At 43.8% G+C, this 17,147-nt stretch overlaps 1 protein-coding gene across 3 annotated transcripts in view; it reads right to left on the reverse strand.

The window, feature by feature from the left end:
• The window catches only part of COMP (cartilage oligomeric matrix protein), a 162,524-nt gene that overhangs the window by 35,285 nt on the left and 110,092 nt on the right, over nt 1–17,147 (reverse strand). For all 3 annotated transcript variants that reach the window (XM_068233919.1, XM_068233918.1, XM_068233920.1), the window contains 6 exons: nt 15,982–16,089; nt 14,366–14,525; nt 9,309–9,427; nt 8,774–8,826; nt 5,449–5,630; nt 5,153–5,331 (listed from right to left, as the gene is read on the reverse strand). In XM_068233919.1, the coding sequence (XP_068090020.1) occupies nt 5,153–5,331; nt 5,449–5,630; nt 8,774–8,826; nt 9,309–9,427; nt 14,366–14,525; nt 15,982–16,089 (801 nt within the window). The remainder of the gene's footprint in view (nt 1–5,152; nt 5,332–5,448; nt 5,631–8,773; nt 8,827–9,308; nt 9,428–14,365; nt 14,526–15,981; nt 16,090–17,147) is intronic.

Below are 17,147 nucleotides of genomic sequence, written 5' to 3' on the forward strand. Positions count from 1 at the left end.
TGAGTAACCTCTCATTTACGCTCTGCTTAGGACTCTGCATAGGGAAAGAGGGAGAATGGCACTTGGGGAGAGGAGTGAGCCGCCTTTTCATCATCAGGCACCCGTAGGCACATGCTTACCTTGCCTTATGGTAAATCCAGCCCTGTTTGATTATTAACTTTCTTATTATTTCTTAAATCACTTGATGTCTATGCTATATCTACTGTTTTATCACTTTGATTTTGGATTTTACAGTGCATTCATATGTATTTGTAGGGATCACAGCAAGTACCGTATTTGTCCACAATTACTGAGCTTTTTAAAAAAAGCAACCAAGTGACATGTGACGTGATGAGATAGACATGTGTATGTACAGTGCATAGCATACAAATATGCTGTGATGCTTTTCTTCTTTCTCTGCCTGAGTTATTAGTTTTTCTACTTTGCAACTGATAGTTTTTCTCTAGTCGGGACCCAGTCGGACTACTTGTGACGCCAGGCAACGCCCAGTCGGCCAAAACGCAATTGCGGTCAGTTTGCGACACAAATCGTTAAACCGAGATGTGATGTGTAATCTCCCTCTGACTAGGAACAGATGGGAGGTCTGGACTTATCTAAGAGAATCCCTGTTAAAGCCGGGAGGAACGCCGTCGATTTTTCCGATTTCCTGGTCAGATTTGCCAGTCGCGCAAGCGATCAGAAAATGACTTCTTTGTGTGTTTTTTTGTAATCCAGAGATCTGTGCCCCTGTGAGCAAAGCATTCCCCTCACCCCTCAGGAATGTTGCACGTGGCCAGATTCCCTGCAGGGACCAGCTCATTCCCCCCACAGCCAACTGGCTCAATGAAAAGAGCCAGGAAACTGGCTCCCCAGGGGGGCCATGAGAAGCCAGCCAAGGAGGCACCGATAAGGACAGATATAAATGCATGTGATGTATGGTTTCTTACCTATTATATGGAGACTGTACATTGCACAGCTATAAAATTCATATAGTCTTATTCGTTAAAGTCTGCCCACCGCGCTGATATAACATTCATGGCAATATCTCATCCAGTTATTGCGTTATGAATCTTCTCAGGAACCTGAGAAGCTACCCAAGTTACGTCTGATATCATATTAATCTGTATTTTCCGACAAGTATGAATCTGTTATCCACCTAAATATGACATGTATCGTTTACGAGTTACAGCATTTTATAAGTTTAAACCTAAAATCTCTCAGAGGGAATGAACTGTCATTGGTGGGTAATTCAGAGGGGGCGGGCATTGCCACCCCCCCCCCCCCCCCCCCCCCCCCGAGCCAGCTTCATCAAAAGCACCTGGCCGGCAGGCAGACCTCATTCCTCCATTTTCCACCTTCATGAAAGCTGCTGCCACTTTGAGGAACAAGTGGTAGCCATTTTGTTGGACTGAGCTGCAACCAAAGACTTTGCTGAACCTGAAACTGAACTTTACCAGTTTTCCCACAAAAGGACATCTTTCCATGACTCTAAGTATTTTCTCCCTTTTTATTTCATACTGGCTATTAATGTTTCCATAATTGTTGATTTTAATAATTTTCTGTATATATTAATTATTCATATTGCATATTAATAAACAACGTTCAAACATCCTTTGTTTATTCAGCTACCCTGCTATTCAGTCACACGAACTGAATCCAGACTTCTGGAGAGACGCTACTATTCAGTGGCAGACATACGGCCGTGCAGGCCGTGCCGCCGCACGAGGGCCCCTGAAGTTCCGTTTTCTTCAGGGGCCCATTAAGTATTTTTTTTTTAATTTTTTTTCTATTATTTTATTCCCCGGGGGGCCCCCCGATTCCTATCCTCCCTCACCTCGGGGGGCCCCCCTCCCGATATGCGCGGCGGGAGAGCGAGCGAGCGAGCGGCAAATGCAGGAAGTCTTCAGGGCTCTCCAGGCATCCGCTAGAGGCCCAGCCGCTTAGTCTCCAATATGTCTCCAGTTGGAGACATATTGGAGACTCAGCGGCTGGGCCTCTAGCGGATGCCTGGAGAGCCCTGAAGACTTCCTGCATTTGCCGCTCGCTCTCCCGCCGCGCATATCGGGAGGGGGCCCCCCGAGGTGAGGAAGGAAGGGAGGGAGGGAGGATAGGAGTCGGGCCCCCCACCCGGATAGCTACCCACCCGGCTACCTAACCACCTACCCACCCGGCTACCTACCTACCCACCCACCAGGCTTCCTACCTACCCACCCGACTACCTAACCACCCACCAGGCTTCCTACCTACCTACCCACCCGGCTACCTACCCACCCACCAGGCTTCCTACCTAACCACCCACCCAACTACCTAACCACCCACCCGGCTACCTACCCACCCGGCTACCTACCCACCCACCAGGCTTCCTACCTAACCACCCACTCAACTACCTAACCACCCACCCGGCTACCTACCCACCCGGCTACCTACCCACCCGGCTACCTACCTACCTACCCACCTGGCTACCTACCTACCTACCCACCCGGCTACCTACCTACCTAACCACCCACCCGGCTACCTACCTAACCACCCACCCGGCTACCTACCGGGCTAGTTACCAACCCACCCACCAGGCTACCTACCCACCCACCCGGCTACCCACCCACCCACCAGGCTACCTACCTACCTACCCACCCGGCTACCTACCTAACCACCCACCCGGCTACCTACCTAACCACCCACCCGGCTACCTACCGGGCTAGTTACCAACCCACCCACCAGGCTACCTACCCACCCACCAGGCTACCTACCTACCTACCTACCCACCCACCAGGCTACCTACCCACCCACCAGGCTTCCTACCTACCCACCCGGCTACCTACCTACCCACCCGGCTACCTACCCACCCACCAGGCTTCCTACCTACCCACCCGGCTACCTACCTAACCACCCACCCGGCTACCTACCTACCCACCCACCCGGCTACCCACCCACCAGGCTTCCTACCTACCTACCCACCCGGCTACCTACCTAACCACCCACCCGGCTACCTACCTAACCACCCACCCGGCTACCTACCGGGCTAGTTACCAACCCACCCACCAGGCTACCTACCCACCCACCAGGCTACCCACCCACCCACCAGGCTACCTACCTAACCACCCACCCGGCTACCTACCTAACCACCCACCCGGCTACCTACCTAACCACCCACCCGGCTACCTACCGGGCTAGTTACCAACCCACCCACCAGGCTACCTACCTACCCACCCACCAGGCTACCTACCTAACCACCCACCCGGCTACCTACCGGGCTAGTTACCAACCCACCCACCAGGCTACCTACCTACCCACCCACCGGGCTACCTACCGGGCTAGTTACCCACCCACCCACCAGGCTACCTACCCACCCACCCACCCACTCACCCACCCACTAGGCTACCTATCCACCCAACCACCCATGGGAGCTGCGCGCCGGATGGAGGCTGGGACAGGAGGTCTGCTGCTGCAGGTGAGTAAATGTTTTTGTTTTATTTATATTAGCAGGTGTATGTTCTGGGCAGGTCTGCCACATGATTGCATGTATTTTCTGGGCATATCTGCCAACATGATTGCACGTATTTTCTGGGCATATCTGCCGACTTGTTTGCACGTATTTTCTGGGCATATCTGCCGACTTGATTGCATGTATTTTCTGGGCATATCTGCCGACTTGTTTGCACGTATTTTCTGGGCATATCTGCCGACTTGATTGCACTTATTTTCTGGGCATATCTGCCGACTTAATTGCACTTATTTTCTGGGCATATCTGCCGACATGATTGCACGTATTTTCTGGGCATATCTGCCGACATGATTGCACGTATTTTCTGGGCATATATGTGTATTTTCTTGAGAAAACCTGCACAATTATGTGAATTTTCTGGGGAAAGGGTCACCAAAACTTGGGCCCACTGTCTTTGCGTTGCACTTTTCAAGGGAACCTGAGGTGAGAATAATATTGAGGCTGACATATTTCTCTCCTTTTAAGCAATACCAGTTGCCTGGCTGCCGTGCTGGTCCTCTGCCTCTTATTCTTTCAACCATAGACCCTGAACAAGCATGCAGCAGGTCAGGGGTTTCTGACAATATTGTCAGAACTGAGAAGATTAGCTGCATGCTTGTTGCTGGTGTAATTCAGTTTATTACTGCAGCCAAATAGATCAGCAGGGCCGCCAGGCAACTAGTATTGTTTAAAAGGAAATAAACCCTCACCCCGGGTTCGCTTTAAGTTACAGTTAGCTCCGCCCTCATCCGGTCATTGCCACGCCCATTTTTTTGCCGCGGCGCGCTACGCGCGCCGCAGGTCATAGGGGGCCCACAATTACAATTTTGCACAGGGGCCCACTGCTGGCTGTGTCCGCCACTGCTACTATTGTATTGTTGTTAGCTAGACAGAATAGAGTTTTTAACCGTTTTAATTACAGGTCTACAAATAGCTAGTCAGTGGGTGCTTCTGGCCCAGGAAAGCAGAAGTGGTGGCAGTTATACCCTGAAATAGTGTGTAAGTTGTAATTACCGTAACCCACAGGCTCCCTTCTAGTTGGGCTGCTGCCCAAATTCCGTTGGTTTCTGCCCACTGATCGCGACCACAGCTTGCATGATCTGTGTGCTAAAACCGATTGGAAGGCAAATTGCGTTCCAACCACTAGGGGCCCTGTGACACTACTGATTAGGAGTTACAGCCATAAAATACTTTACTCTAGGAGTTCTTTGTCATGAGAGGATAGATAAAAAAAGGTTAATAGCTCATATTTTTGAGCACTCTGAGGCACAGAGACAGACTGTTACATTCAGCTGAGACAAAATGATAAATCTGCTTTTTTGAGTTTTTAACCATAACATAAAACTGGGATATCTAAAAATAATTTTAGGAGTGGGAGGATAGATACAATTGTTTATCTCATCGCTTTGTTTTCACTTAAGTATCACTTTAAGCTGAGAAACATGCCCCAGGCATTTATTATTGTTCAGCCTTAGCAGTGAAATGTGTGTATTATTTGACTTTACATGTATTGTCTGCATCCTACCGTAGTTCTTATGTGATACCTCAAAAATGTTTTCTATGTAATTTTTTTTACAGTCTCCTATAAACCCCATAGCTGATTTGTATATCTATAATCCGGTTAGGCTTAGGTAAAGTAGCTGTATGTTGTTGTGGTGTACAAGCGCATTTTAAAGACAATTTAGTATGTACCTCATTTAAAACAATCCAATGTGGATCAATTTGTGCATCACCCTCCGGGTCCAAAACAATAGTCTGGAAAGCTCTGAAGTCTGTCAGAGTTATCTCAGCATTTTCTGGGCAAGCATCAATTTTGTCAGTAATGAGGTCTCTGTCAAAATCTTTTTCACAAGCATCACCTTTACCATTGCCTAAAAAAAAACACATTATACATTAAGTAAACAAAGTCAGATGTGCAATTTGTCTAAATGGTGGACAAATCAGACATTAACCACACAAAATCACTCAGGCATCATCGTCATATTTACCATCAGAATCTGTTTGGTCTGGGTTTGGTACTAATCGGCAGTTATCTGTAGTATCTGGGATGGTATCATTATCATCATCATCATCGCACTCATCTCCGAAGCCATCCTTGTCTGAGTCCAGTTGAGAACTATTAATATCTGATGGACAGTTGTCCCTTGTGTCCTGGTGACCATCACCATCTCTATTAACAGCAAAACAACAAGTAAATGAAACATCAGCTTAGACAGTTGGAGAAAAAGATTATAAATCCATTCTCATTTTTTGTATCTCTGCATGAGTACAGAGAAGGGTAGTCATCTCTATTGTTATGTGATCAAGGCCAGCCAATAACTGACTTAAGAATGTACTTATGAAGGAAACATTAAGTTACTTCACAGCGCACATTACAAAGGAGGTGGCAATGTTGAATAGGAACACTGGACACTAATTAGAAAGGACTTAGAGCTTGTTCCCACTAGGAATTATTTGGAGCGATTCCCCACACGTGAAAATGGATGGTCTGCAGCATTTCATCTTATCATGCATGTGAATCCCCATAGTCACGCATGGTACAGCTACAGGCATTTCAATGTTTACTCTCATCAGAACATGTGCTGGTGGGTATCCCTGAGACACACACCGGCACAAATGGAAAAGGGCCCTAAAAGAATAAGCACATTAAAAATGCAAAGCAATCCGATATTCCCCTTACTCCTTTGTCCTATCTCCATTTCTATAAGCAGATAAAAACAAACAATGCAGGTTTCCCTGACTTCTTTGTCCTAGCTCCATTTCTACCATGATATGTATGTTTATGTTGAAAGACATACAGTAGAGCCCAAAATGTTTAGCCCCTCTTATGAAATTAGACAACACTCTTGATTCCTCCCTGAAAATGACAAATACACTATAAAAAAATGGGGTTGATTCATTAAGCTGACGGGCAGCCTATTGGGCCAATCAAAGTGCGAGAGTCACTTCTATTAAAGCCACTGCACTCGCCGGGCTCAGGGAATGTTCAGTGGAGCGACCATTATTCAGAACGAGCGCGAGTAAGTTAGTAGCGCATGCTACGCTGCACTACCGCTCGTAGTGTGCACATAATTTGCACTCCTCTCATTTAGCAGCACGGCTTAAAGTGAATCTCAATCCATAATATAAAAATCCTTCAACGCTGCTGTAATAAAAAGTTAAATTTGCCTGCGGAGTCTCATCCCACGAAGTTGCCCCGAAGACCCCACATCACTCCACTTCCGGCACCTGTCCCCGCCTTGAAGTCTTTTTATGCTGATTGAATGTTGTTAGGAAGCCAATTGACTGCACAGGTGTGTTTTCAAAACTATTTGGCTAATTAATGTAGGTGTGTTTTGAAAGCAAACATTCACATGGGGCTAATATGTTTGACCACCCTATTTTTACTATAGTTGATATACACTGCATTCCAAATTATTATGCAAATTGTATTTAAGTGTCATAAAGATTAAACATTTTGTTTTTAAATTAAACTCATGGATGGTATTGTGTCTCAGGGCTTTTTTGATCACTGAAATCAATCTCGGACACCTCTGATAACTAGTTTGCTAGGTGAGCCTGATTAGAGGAAAAACTACTAAAAAAGGGTGTTTCACATTATTAAGCAGACCACCATTTTCAAGCAATATGAGAAAAAAAAATGATCTCTTTGCTGCCAAAAAGTGTGAAATAGCTGAATGCTTTGGACAAGGTATAAAAACCTTTATATTTCACAAAAACTTAAGCATGATCATCGTACTGTTAAAAGATTTGTCGCTGACTCAGAGAACACAGGGGTTTGTGGAGATAAAAGCAAAATTAGGAAAGGTTCTGCTAAACAAATACATAAGATTAAGAGAGCAGCTGCTAAAATGCCATAACAAAACAGCAAACAGGTATTTGAAGCTTCTGGTGACTCTGTGGTCCTGTAAACATCAAGGTGCAGGGTCCTCCACATGATTGCAGTTATGCATAAACCTTCTATTCAGCATCCCCTAACCAATGTTCGCAAGCAGAAATGGCTGCACTGGGTCCAGAACTACAAGAAGAAGAATTTTCAAACAGTTCCTAGATGGTAAAGATGGATGGAGTGGTGGATGGTTGGTGGACAGCCACCATGTCACAGCAAGGCTGAAACAACAGCAAAAAGGTGGCGGGGTCATGATTTGGGTGAGAGTCATGTGGAGAGAACTGTTCAGCCCCTTTAGGGTCCCTGAAAGTGTGAAAATTACTTCTAAAAAGTATGTGGAGTTTCTGACTGTCCACTTTCTTCCATGGTACTTAAAGAAGAACCATTCTTTCTGTGACAAAATCATCTTCCAACATGACAATGCACCAGCTCATGCTGCAAGGAATGCCTCTGCACCATAGGCTTCTATCAGCATAAAAGGAGATAAACTCATAGTGTGGCCCTCATCCTCCCCTGACTTCCATCATAGTGAGAACCTTAGCAGCATCCTAAAGCAAAAGATATATGAGGGTGAGTGGCAGTTTACATCCAAACAGCAGCTCTGAGAGGCTATTTTGACATCCTCCTAAGAAATTCAATGCAAGAATTCTAAAGCTGCTATCAAATAAGGGGTCCTATGTTAATACATAAGTTGACCTGTTAAGATGTTTTTAATTTAAACTGCTTTTGATTATAGTAAATATGACCTCCTTATGCTGCAAATTCAACAAATGACAATTTATATATCTTAACAGTAGTGATGTCGCAAACATCAAATTTTTGGAAACGTTCGCGAACAACCATAGACCTCAATGGTCAGGCAAATTCTAAAACCTATAAGGACTGTTTCAAGGGGCCTAACACCTGGAGGGTGGCATGCTGAGGGGAATCTATGTCAAAAGTTCTACAGAAAAATGACGTAGTTGACACAGAGTTGTGTTTTAGTCTCTAAAGGTCAGAAATCACATTACATTCCTAAATTTGAGGAATAAAGTTCTTTAAAATATCCGGCGTGTATGCATGTTAATCAGGTAGTGTAAGGGTTAGGCCCGCTTCACACTGACAGACTAAATGCCACGTTTACCGCACCCCAAACAACCACAAAGAGCATTAGTGATAACCCTAGGTGAGCCATTCATTGTTTTTACTAGTTGACACCCTCAGGACATAAATGTTAGCCGTCTTGGTGGCAATCTTTGTGTAGTGGTCACTGTGCTTGTGTGCACATTCACGAATGCAGGTGATCGCAGTTTTCCAGTCCCTATGGTCGGGCTGAGGTAGTGCAATGACAGTAAAGTGACTAAAAAAGCACTGATTCTGCAGTGTGGGCCCAGCATTGGCCTGGCCTAGTAGGCCTTATTAATCACCTGATGTGGTTTTCTTACCGATCTTGATTGGTATCACATTGATCTCCCACTAAGTCATGGTCTGCATCTGCCTAAAAATGATATTAAAATCAGAAATGGCCAAAAGATCATGTTCAATCTGATATTACACAGTATTCACTTGGTTTATATTTTATTCATGCATACATTTTTCAGATGTTGAGTATGTAGGTGCAGGTAGCAGCTATCATTGTGTTAGCAAAAAGGGTATTATGTCTTTTGATTAAACAAGCAATGGTAATGAGTGGGACATTTTTGGATCTTGTCCTATATGAGAACTCCTGGAGGGTCTTATGCATATCACTGTAGATGCAGTGATTTCTCAAATTAATAGCAGACTGATGACTGAAATCACTCTGCCTACAGTTCAGCACAAGTAGCCCAAAGTCACCTTGGTGGACTGCAGAACACAGCATTTCTATTACATTGTATTACCTTTCTTAATAAAATTCCACTTGTTATTGAGTCTTTTCTTTTTACTTTAGAAAATGTTCTCAGTATGTTGCACTTTTGTGTTTTAGTCATGAAAACCTACCTGGTCTGGGTTGCGGATAGTGGGACAGCTGTCACAAACATCACCTACACCATCACCATCTGTGTCTTTCTGGTCAGGGTTTGGAACATTTTTGCAATTGTCCACAGCATTCTTAATTTCTGCAAAACAGTGATTCAAATCAGCCACAAGCTAAGTACTGTACTAAGTTTAAATACAGAAAATTGGGATATTTCCCAGCAGATCTATTGATGTAGGTAACATTGAAATGACAAATGTTAAAAAAAATAGTAAGCCTAATTTTGGTCTCTCATCTTTAGATATATATGATAGAAAATGTGCATAAGTTAACAATGTATAATCATTTACTGCATTGCATATATTTACATTACCAGGCTGGCTGAGTTGTGTAGCTTTATTTCCTGTAAATATGATGTGATCTTTTTTGGGGGGTGGGGAGATCTCTCCCTATCTTATGTTTACCCTCATAAGAAGTACTACAACAGGGATTTGCCTAAATAGGGAATGTTTGTTTTGAAAGGGTTTGGAATTTACATAAAACTTAAAGGGACTCCGAGCTCACAATAAAAAAGAAAGTTGAACTCACCTGGGGCTTTCTCCAGCCCAGTGCTGGTCGGGAGGTCCCACGACGGCGTCCTGGCTCCTCTCCAACACCCCGATCCGGAATGGCTGACAGGCCGCAGCCCGGGCGACACTCTCCTGAGTGTCGGGCTGCTCCTTCCGCGTATGACGTCACACGCCGGCCGCCTCGCGTCATCACGGCGGCCGGCGTGAAAGTACTGCGCATGCGCGATTAAAGCGCGCATGCGCAGTACTTTCACTCCGGCCGCCGTGATGACGCGAGGCGGCCGGCGTGTGACGTCATCCGCGTCATACGCGGAAGGAGCAGCCCGACACTCGGGAGAGTGTCGCCCGGGCTGCGGCCTGTCAGCCATTCCGGATCGGGGTGTTGGAGAGGAGCCAGGACGCCGTCGTGGGACCTCCCGACCAGCACTGGGCTGGAGAAAGCCCCAGGTGAGTTCAACTTTCTTTTTTATTGTGAGCTCGGAGTCCCTTTAACCTTTAATATATACAATTAAAAAGAGAAAAGAAAATATTAGTTGCCAATTGCTGCATTCACTGAAAATTGAGAGGAGTGTGTGTCTCTGCAATAAATGTTGGACAGATGCTATGCCTATCCCTGACTCTTTACAAAACACATTTCCTTACATGCTTTACCCCCAAAGGAGACTTTGTCAACAATGTAGCAGTGTGATAATGGCCAGCATGGCCAGAGACATCTCTACAGCTTATTCTGTATTCTTGGGCTGCGAGGGGGTAGGGGGCCTTCTAGCGAAGGTTTATGGTTCAAGATGAAGGTATGGACTGGTACATTAATGTTATAGTGTATAACTGATAATGTCAATTAGGCTTTATCATACTGCAGCCATGCAGCTGAGGAAGGCATAGCCCCTTCAGACAAGTGAAAGAGTACTATTTGCTTGCATTTAGGGTCCAGCCTTGGAAAGAACTTGCTGACGTTAGATAAACTTTATTGTGATTTGTGAGCTTGCCCTTTTCGTCACCAACGGGTGTGAACTTATCCTCTCACTTTTTTTTCGGACTCTTCCATTTTATCTGTCTTTTTCCATCTTTCCCGACCCCTTTTCTGATGTGTAGATGGCACTACCCACTGTAAACTTCCCTCCATCTCAGCTGGTTTTCACTATAATGCATTCCATGTATTCCCCTGGTAAGTCTGATCCTTTTCTTAAAATAATTACACATTATATTATTATGGCATATTTATCTAGGATTTGATGTAGTCTGTGGGATTATTTGTATTATGTGCTACAGTGAAGGGGCTTTGGAGAGCTCTTTCTCTCATGGTTTAAAACCCTTTATTTCAACCCCACTGCATCAATATATTATAGGGAATACTTATCCCCTAATTTTGAAATCCATAGGGGAACACATCAAGAGTGCCCTCTATCACCCATTGTATCTGACAATGGAGCCTCTGGCCCGAGTAATCAGAAGTATGCATGCTATGAAAGGTGTGGAAATAGTAGGGGGGAGGCAGAGGATGAATCTTTTTGCCGATTACATAGTTTTGTTTGTCACAGAGCCTACATCGTCTCTGCCTGCTCTCCTGCAGTGTCTAGAAGGAAGAATTTTTTAAGAGTGGCAGGCCTGGTTATCAATCCAAATAAATCTTTTAATCAATGTTGATTTAGATTCAGATAGCTTGTTAGAACTTACCCTGGCTCATCTATTTAAAAATTGCAACTAATTCTACTGAATATTTGGGATTCACCTTACACTAGAATCAAACTCCCTATTCCAAGCTAATTATTACCCTTTCTCCAAGCAAATAGCTCAGTTTATCAATAGATGGTCCACCTTTCTTTCTTCCAGTCTGGGGCGGGTGCTCTCACAATGACCTTATCGCCCAAGATACTGTATCTTTTTTGCCTACTATCAGTCTGGGTGCCGCCTCATTTTTTAAGGTTGTTACAGCTTAGAATGACTTAATTTATATGGAGTGGTTATAGGCCATGGGTCACCAAATCCACTCTTTATATACATAAACACTGTGTCTGGGGTTCCCAAATCTTACTGGCTATTACCAGGTGACAAGATTGCACTTCTGAACAGCCTTTGTTTGCTTTATTCAAGATCACTACAGCTGTTTGGCTTCCTCTGAGGCACAGGCAGGTGGCATTTCACTATCTCTCTGTTTGGGACACTATCCCAAGACTTATTAACTCCCAAGGCTTATTACCCCCCTCCTTGCCACTATTGCCTATTGCAAACAATCCTCCCTTCATGAGACAATCCAACAGCATTTGGAGCTCACATAATCTCCTGTTAGTTTGGCATTTAAAGCGGTATTGTTACCATAAAAATCAAATTTCAACAGCAACTGGTCGGAGTTTATTAAGTGATAAAGATGCTAATCCTGCATTCAAAACTTGCAAAACTTTTTCTGCTGTTATGGTTTGTAGTTATCACATACTTTAGGAGCACTGGCCCTAGTGCTAAACAGTGCCAACAAGTTGAATGCTGGGAGTTCTTTTTATCTATAATATATTCCTCCTCTTCCATTTATTTCCCTGCCTAGCTTTCTTATCTGAAACACCTCTGCTCACTTGTGTTTCCAACCAATGCTGAGATGACTCAGTGATTGGATGTGTAAATAAAAAAAGACGCTGGGAGGAGGGCAGCTAATGAATACACAATGAGCAAGAGAAGGGAGGGGGGGGGGAACAAGAGTCAGGGAGGATATGATGTCAGCATTAGCTTGGCAAGATAGCCACTGCCTAGAATAGGATTTTCTGCTTTTCCTTTATAAAATTCACAGGAATCATTACGTGGATAGCACAAGACATCTGTTATGTAAGTAGAAGTAGTATTTATCTACTTATATATGTGTTTTTTATTTCTAGGTTAGCATGGGTGTCGCTTGTTCTTTAATAGAAGAATGCAAGGTACTTGGTTGGGAATATCTGCGCAAAAAGTATTAGATTCCTGAGGCTGAGTGCTATGGTTATCTTCACCTAAGGCATTTGATCACCACTATATTTAAGAATCAAAATGATTTACTCCTCACGTTATCTTGCTTTGAGAGGGCATGTTTTGACAACCCAGGAGGGAGAGGATTGATTTCCTAAATTGTATTGTATGATTCTTCTAGAAATTTTACCCATAAGTATGTGAAACAAAGGAACTTAGACCTGAAGGGTTCTAGGCCACTCAAGGAATGGTTAGTGTCATGGAAAACTATATATCATATCATATCATATCATGCTAAACTTAGCGGTTGCAGAATCCTCATTGAAACTCATGTTAAGATGGTACTTGGTGCCTGCTAGGCTGGCTCATGTGGATGGTGCTCGATCAGAAAATTGTTTTAGGGGCTGCATTGAAAAAGGGGACTTGCTCCATAATTTTAGGTCATGTTCTATGTTGTACTGTTTCTGGACCAAGATATATTGGATGCTACGAGCACTTTTCAATAAGACATTATCAAAAGGCCCCTGGTCATATCTGCTACATTTTAAAATCAACAAGCTCACCAATTCAGAAAGGTCCCTGGCACATTTTATTTTTTTGTTGCAGCAAAAGAGTCGATAGCAAGAGCATGGAGGAAGCAGCAATTCCCCTTTGAAGAGGTAAAGAGTAGGATCACTAACTTCCTGGTCCAAGGGAGGTTAGCTAGTATTTTGGAATGCACACAAAATAAGGTAGTTAAAATATGGAGACCCTGGAAGGCATATTTTGAGTCTAGGAGGAGGAGTTAAAAGTTGAAGGGTATGGAATGGGATGGGATGGGGGTCGTGGGATTGTTACAATATGTCAGTGTTTGTTTATTTTCTTCTTGGTTCTTCTTTTCTGTCTTTGCTCTTCTGTCCTTTTTCTTTTTCTTCTTCTATATTTGTACTAGTTAAGTCATCTGGCCACAATGGGCCGGGAGCATTCCCTTGGTTGCTAATAGGGACTATTTTCCTGGTAATTGTATGGTATAGCCCTTCGTGACCTCAGACTCATATATTTCAGAGGGATTTTTTTTTTTTTTTTTACAAACTGTTGTCTGACTATCCAGGTTCTGGGTTGAGCTATTCAGATGTAAATGTAGTCTTTTTCCTGTCCGTTCTTTTTTTTTCCCATAAAAAATGTTTATGCAATTGTTCTTTTTATTTCAAAAATGCCAATAAAAGTATTGAAAGAGAAAAAAAATAATGTTTTTTTTTACGTTAGCTAAAGCTTAGAAAAGCTCTGTTTTGTTATGAATCTCAACCCTCCTTAATGTGCCAGATTCCCACTCACCTCTGCTTATTCGGTCATACCTCTATTTCAAATTCAAAGGGCATTTCAGGGGAAGGAATCAGCTATATTAAGAAGGCAACTCTGTAAATTAATTCACAAGGAAAGAAGAACTTACAGTACCAATAACACAGCTATTTGTAAATGCAGAGAATGTTGCTTTTACTTGTAGCGTTCTGCATCTATACAGGTATTACGGTCAGACAGAACAGGGCACTTCTATAGACTTGTATTGTAAAATAAAAATTGAGGATTTTAATGAAAACACGTACTATCTCCATCCATGTCATCATCACAGACATCTCCTTTCCCATCTCGGTCAGTGTCCTTCTGGTCATCATTTTTTACATTACGGCAGTTATCACAGGCATCACCAAAATTATCCTGATCTCCATTTTTCTGGTCCACATTAGGAATAAAGACACAGTTATCCTGCACCAAAAGAGTCAAGGATACCATTATTCCCCACTAAGTCAATTAGACACAGATGTGGTGAGACACTTTGCAGTCTGATTGAGCAATCTCAGTCCTATCTTACCAAGAAGCATGCCATGTGAGGGGCAACCAATTTCAATCTAAACTGATAAAGTGCTTAGATAGGTCCTGAAGCAATGTAGATGTTATTATGATTGCATAAAAACAACATGAGCTTATTGCACCAGGTCTGGGGAAGTTAAGGAGCACATTAATCATTAGCCATAAAAACAGTTTTTGATTTCTACACTTTTACAGCATCCTGTTTACTATGAAGGAAGGAGAGAAGCGGGCACTGCTGCATAAAATCCCTTTATTGTGGCCGGGTTACAGAGTGGTTGCAGTGGGGGGAGAGGGTTGCCTGACAGCTGTTTCGCAGGTATGCAACCTGCTTCTTCTAGCCTCTGAAGAAGCAGGTTGCATACCTGCGAAACAGCTGTCAGGCAACCCTCTCCCCCCACTGCAACCACTCTGTAACCCGGCCACAATAAAGGGATTTTATGCAGCAGTGCCCGCTTCTCTCCTTCCTTCAAGACGCTTCTGCATATCGGTGCACGTTGCAGGTAAGCCCACCTGTGGCCGTTCCATCCCTGCCGCATACTGGTGCCAGTTTTTTCTGTTTTCTTTTCTCAAGAATATCATAATCCTGTTTACTATGGTCCACAGATCTTTTTCTAACACTCTTCGGACAATTCATTAACTACTTTCGGACCGTCGTAATTGAACTCTACACCCTGTTTTGATGACTATCTGGCTGCCATGGCATAGATTTCAATTAACTGCTGCTGCACGCATCCACCATTTTCGTCACTCTTGCCAATTTAGCTGCTGAATCCCCGCCGTCTCCCATCGCAGCTCACTCGCTCTGCCTGTCCTTATGACGTCAGAGCCCTGTGAGCAGGTCAGGAGCTGATTTCATTGGCTCCTTACCCTGTCTTTCAATGTAAGCAACTCCCATTGGCTTACATTGAAAGACAAGGCCAGGAGCCAATGAAAGCGACTCCTGGCCGGCTCACAGGAACTCTGCTGTCATAGAGACAGCAGATTGGGTGGCCCAGGTTCCCGAGGTGCAGTGGTGACGGCAATTCGTCGGGATTCCGCCGTTTCTGTACCAGCGGTCTCTGGTCCTTAAAGGGGCTGATCTAGCTAATCAGATTGTTTCACATTGTGCTTTGATGAGTAAAACACTTGCCGAATTTCACTTCACCAGCTGGTTACTGGGTTCTTGTCTGAGGGGGCAATTGTGAAATGTCTCTAGCAGTTATGTTATGGTATACAAAATTAGCTACCTTCTCCATAACCTTTCATTGTACTCAAACACTGAATAGAAACTAATAATAAGAAAAATACTAATAAATACAAGGGTTGTGCCTCACTTGGCAATGACCTTTATTTATAAATGAAACTTTCCAACCTGCGCATTTGGAATGCCATCACCATCAGCGTCATCATCACATGCATCACCAATTCCATCTCTGTCAGCATCTTCCTGGCCAGAATTAGGCACAGTTACACAGTTGTCCTGCAATAAAATACAATGGTCAGTCTATTCAAATGTATATTTTCATTGCTATGCACTAAACTAATGGTTGTTCTACAACTGACATATGGGTTCCACTGGTTTGTTTACCCTTGTCCTCAGGGTGTGGAGAAAAGCCCATACACATGCTCAGGCGACATTGCAGGACTGAGGCTGTGCAGATGTGTTGCTCACTTGCAAGCAAGCGACATATTCTGCTCTATGCATGAGGCAGAGCGGCACGGGGGTGATGTTACACTGCAGGCAGGGTAAGTGGGCAGAATAATGCTCTTGGCCGTCGCCTGGCCAATGATCCACCAGGACGGATTGCTGGCTGAGCGGTTGAGAGGTGTCGGGGGCTGTTGTACACATGCTGGTTTCTGGGCAGAGGCTGTCGTTATCGGTGGCCTCAGCCGAGTTTCATCTAGCGTATGTACAGAACTAAAAAGGCTACCTCCTCATCCTTATCTCATCCTTATCTTGAAAGGAAGATGTCTGTGACAATGTCATCTGCAGGCATAATCCCTAGGCAAACCATCAGGCCCCAGATAACTTGCCACTGCTAAGCACTGCTCTTCAGAGATGAATAATTAAAGGTAGCCATACATGGTACAATTTTTCAATTAGATAATTTAGTTCGATTATTCTGTTAGATCGAATATAAAGATTTTTCCAGCATGTCCGATCATTTTTCCCGAAAAAACGGGATAATCGTTCGAATTTCTTGATCGAAAAAAAAAAATATTTTCAACTTTCATTCAATTCGATCATTTAGATCGAATAAACGGGAAAATCGAACGTTTTTATTGTATCGTGTATGGGCACTAAAAGGATATGTGATGTGTGTACTTAACAGAAAAATGAAGTCATTCTTGAACAGGTGAATAATGCAGAGAATGTAGGCTGCTCATAGCTAAATTTACATAGAGAGTATATTACACTCTATACTTCTAGTGGTTAGAGCTAGTGGATTTTAGGGAGAAACAAGTTGGAATAGGAAGGGTAAAATATAATCAGGATTTTATTTACTTAGCATTAGCTCCAATGCTTACATGATATAG

The sequence above is a fragment of the Hyperolius riggenbachi genome, chromosome 1 (genome assembly GCF_040937935.1).
Source record: "Hyperolius riggenbachi isolate aHypRig1 chromosome 1, aHypRig1.pri, whole genome shotgun sequence".
Taxonomy (NCBI): domain Eukaryota; kingdom Metazoa; phylum Chordata; class Amphibia; order Anura; family Hyperoliidae; genus Hyperolius; species Hyperolius riggenbachi.